This window comes from Atractosteus spatula, chromosome 10, assembly GCF_055471065.1.
Source record: "Atractosteus spatula isolate fAtrSpa1 chromosome 10, fAtrSpa1.hap1, whole genome shotgun sequence".
In the NCBI taxonomy this organism is placed as follows: domain Eukaryota; kingdom Metazoa; phylum Chordata; class Actinopteri; order Semionotiformes; family Lepisosteidae; genus Atractosteus; species Atractosteus spatula.
Genome location: NC_142715.1, coordinates 26,739,668 through 26,743,153, shown reverse-complemented (window position 1 = coordinate 26,743,153; position 3,486 = coordinate 26,739,668). Strand labels below are relative to the sequence as shown.

Genomic DNA, 3,486 nt, shown 5'->3' with positions numbered 1-3,486 from the left:
CAGATCAGGAAGGAGGTAACAGGAGACTCAGCCAACACAGGAGCCAGACCCAAGACCCCAAGAAAAGCAAGTCTGCATTATTATTATTATTATTATTATTAGTAGTAGTAGTAGTAGTAGTGAGAGGGTGAGTGTGTGTGAGGTTGTGTGTGAGAGAGGGTGAGCATGTCTCAAACTCCATTCCTAGAGGGTCTGGTGCATCATCTGGTTTCCTGCCCAGAGGTCTTGGTTACAAAGTTGATCTAATTTTTTAATTAAACAAAAAATATTCTAATACTGTACCTTTATCCAGACCTTAAATATCCAACTGTGCCTTGAATATTTTGAGTCTTCAACAGTGAGAGACATCAAAATATATGATTAAACACATTATTTCCACATCTTCTTATGAAAATAATTAGATTAAATTTTTAATTGACTAGCCCCGTTTGGAAAGAAAACCTGGAGAGCCAGGTGCATCTTTCATTGTGATTGGGCTTGAGACCCCTGGTCTAGCAGAACTGGCCCCTCAACAGGTCTCGACAGGGATGTTGGGGATCATGAAGCTGGATAGCTGAGGGCTGGACACTGCTTCTGGATCAAGGACGACAGGCCACTGTCATGTAGGGTCATCTTGGCCCATGATGATGATGTGTGTTTGTGTGACTGGCTGGTAACTCTGTTTTCTCCTCCCCAGCACCGCCGGGAGAAACTCGCTCAAGTCGAGAGAGGAATGGCCGAGCAGAGAGAAGGGTGTCACACCGAGACCTGGGGCAGATCCCACAGGAACGTGAGTATTGGGTTCAACAACATGGTTGGATAGCTTGTTCCACACACCCACCACCCTCTATGTAAAGAATACTGTATTAATACTGTTAGACTAAGAATAAACCTGTACTGAGACACAAACTTGGTTGGCTTCTGCTGGTGAGACTAAAGCAGTCAACTTGCTGACAGGTCTTGACAGAGGTGGACGTGACCCTGAAAGGCCGGAGAAGGGCAACCGATACTGAAGCTCTGAGCAAAGATTCGTCCAGTGTAAGACAACCAATGTGTTCTGCTCAGGATGATGATGGTGATGCAGATGGTAGTGTAGATAATGAAGGTGGTTATTATGATGATGTTGATGGAAAGGTGTTGATGATGATGATGGTGGACATGATGATTGTCATGATGAAGAAGGATATGGTGATGAAGATGGTGGAGATCATTTATTAGAAATGTGATGAAGATGATGGTGACGAAGATAGTGGAGATTATAATGGTGGAGGTGTTGATGATGGTGACACAGTCATGCCTGTGTGTGGCTGTGTGTGAAAGGGAAGGTGGGGTTGGATCAGGTCTGCCGCTGTCATCTGATAGGACTGTCAGAGGAAGAGGGAGCAGACCCCCCCTGCGTCTCACCCCAGGCAGCCGAGAGCTGCAAGTCTGTGAGCCTGATGTGTCTGTGACGTCTGTCGAAAGTTTGGTCTCAGCTGCAATGATGGTGACTGTGATTGCTGGGAGACCAGGGGCAGGGCTTGGTCCTCCTGGAGAAGACCCTCTCAGGTTTCTCTCTGTCCTCCTCATGCCCTCTCTGTGCCCCTCTCCCCTCAGGCCAGCCAGCCAATCACCAGGCAGGAGACCGAGACCCAGCTGTGGAACTACCCTAAGGGCCCGGAGAGGGATCTGCAGAAGGACAGGGCATGGACCTCCTCCTTGGCAGCCCCCATACCCCATTGCTCGCCCCCTCACACACCCCCTCACCCACCCCCTGGTACACCCGCTCACCCGGGCCTGACCCCAGCGGCCCTGTGGCGGCTCAGGGAGGGCCTGCAGGTCGAGCTGGAGGGGCTGCTCCAGGAGGAGGAGATACGGGTGCGGACCTGGGCTCAGAACATGATATCATCTATCCAGCTGGACTGCCTGGCGCTGTACAATGAAGTCCTGCCTGACTTTGAATCAGAGGGTGCATACGCGGGATTGGTAAGTCCCTTAAACCCCTCCCCCTTGCTTGAATCACACTGAGGTATGCAGGGGCTGGGGTAACTCTCCTCTCCAAGACACCTGCGTCATCCCACTCTCATTTCACCTCAACATGGTTCTGAGAAAATCTCCCATCCCCAAGGGGAGAGAGACAGGAGCCGGGTTGGGCCTCCAGCCCTCTGTTTATTCAAGATTATTGCCTCAGGAGGTGGGTGAGGTGGAAGACACACTGTCTACAGGTCACCACTAGGGACAGCGTAAAGCAGGGGGTGAGACTCTTGATCATGGATAAGGATAACAGTGGGAATGACTCCTCCTCTCTTGACTCACTGCCTACTGATGATGTTATGTCACTCCAGCTCCCCCTCATGGTGGTGTCTGCAGTCAGGCAATTTGGAGAATCGTTGAGGGATGATGATGAATATTCACCTTTCTTGTTCTCCCAGGGCACAGGAATCATGAAGCAGGACAACTATGAGGAGGTGAAAGAGGCGCTGAAATCCTACTTCGAAAATACAATGGTCAGGTGTGACTTATCTGAGGTGGACAAGTGCTTCCGCCAGGCTGCAGCCGAGCTTGACCTTATCCTGCAGAAGTACCTGGGAGATGTTGTGGCCGAGGTCTGTGAATAGCAGGTTTATTTTGATAAAAGACATTTCTCATCCCCTTCTATTGTTGGTGTCTATCTCATGTAAAGGATTTTACTTGAAAATGAAACGTTTAATCGACTTACAGAGAGTCTTCTTTAAGATGTGTATCGGATAGCTCTCCACTGTCACTTTACTGGACTTTTGAAGTAACCAATCTACAATGAAAATATATACTGCACATCTTAAGGAAAATGAAGAGAAATCCGTGTGCTGATTGTCACCAAAAATGTCACAAATTAACCGCCAAACTGTTTAACATGTCCAACCACCTCTTCCTATTTTGCAGTGATTACAATTCTTTCAGTTTCTTCTCTTGTATTTTCCTTACTGTTTCACTGTCCCCTTCCCCCATGTGGAGATGGATCCACAGACGAAACCCTGTTTCACCATTTGTTTGTTCAAAGTCTTTGGACTGACTTGCGACTTGCGAAGCCCCAGTGGCACAATCAGTCAGCGTGCACAGCAGAGTCATGGCGATGTTGTGTGTTCACGCCTCACCTGGAGCAATGGCACCTACAGATCCAGCCATTCAAAATGTGTGGAGTACGTGGCGGTAAAACGCGGTGGGCATGGCGAATCATACCACATTTGAATTGAAATATGATAATAGTATCTGGAAGCACCTTGTAAAATCACCAGGTGGAGCTAATAAAGCTTAACATCTCATGTACAGCATTTGAGCTGTCACCAGAAAATGCCTGGTTTCGAATCCCAGTCACTGCTGAGGGTCTTTTTACAATTAAGAATTTAAATTGCATACTCTTTAGATTTTTAATAATTTGAAACTGTATTACAGAATGTCAATCATTAAACATTAAAAAGTAGGTATATTTTATAAAAGAAAGATTGCTCTGTGGACAAAAGTACACAACCTTCCACCTTCATCATAAAT

General features: G+C 47.3%; 1 protein-coding gene across 1 annotated transcript; it reads left to right on the top strand.

Annotated features, from left to right (window-relative positions):
• Positions 1–712: 712 nt before the first annotated feature.
• LOC148826784 (uncharacterized) lies at positions 713–2,576 on the top strand. The gene is made up of 4 exons (XM_088926290.1): positions 713–769; positions 937–1,017; positions 1,576–1,944; positions 2,391–2,576. The coding sequence occupies exons 1-4, from the start codon at positions 713–715 to the stop codon at positions 2,574–2,576; spliced, it is 693 nt and encodes a 230-aa protein (XP_088782416.1).
• Positions 2,577–3,486: the final 910 nt, after the last annotated feature.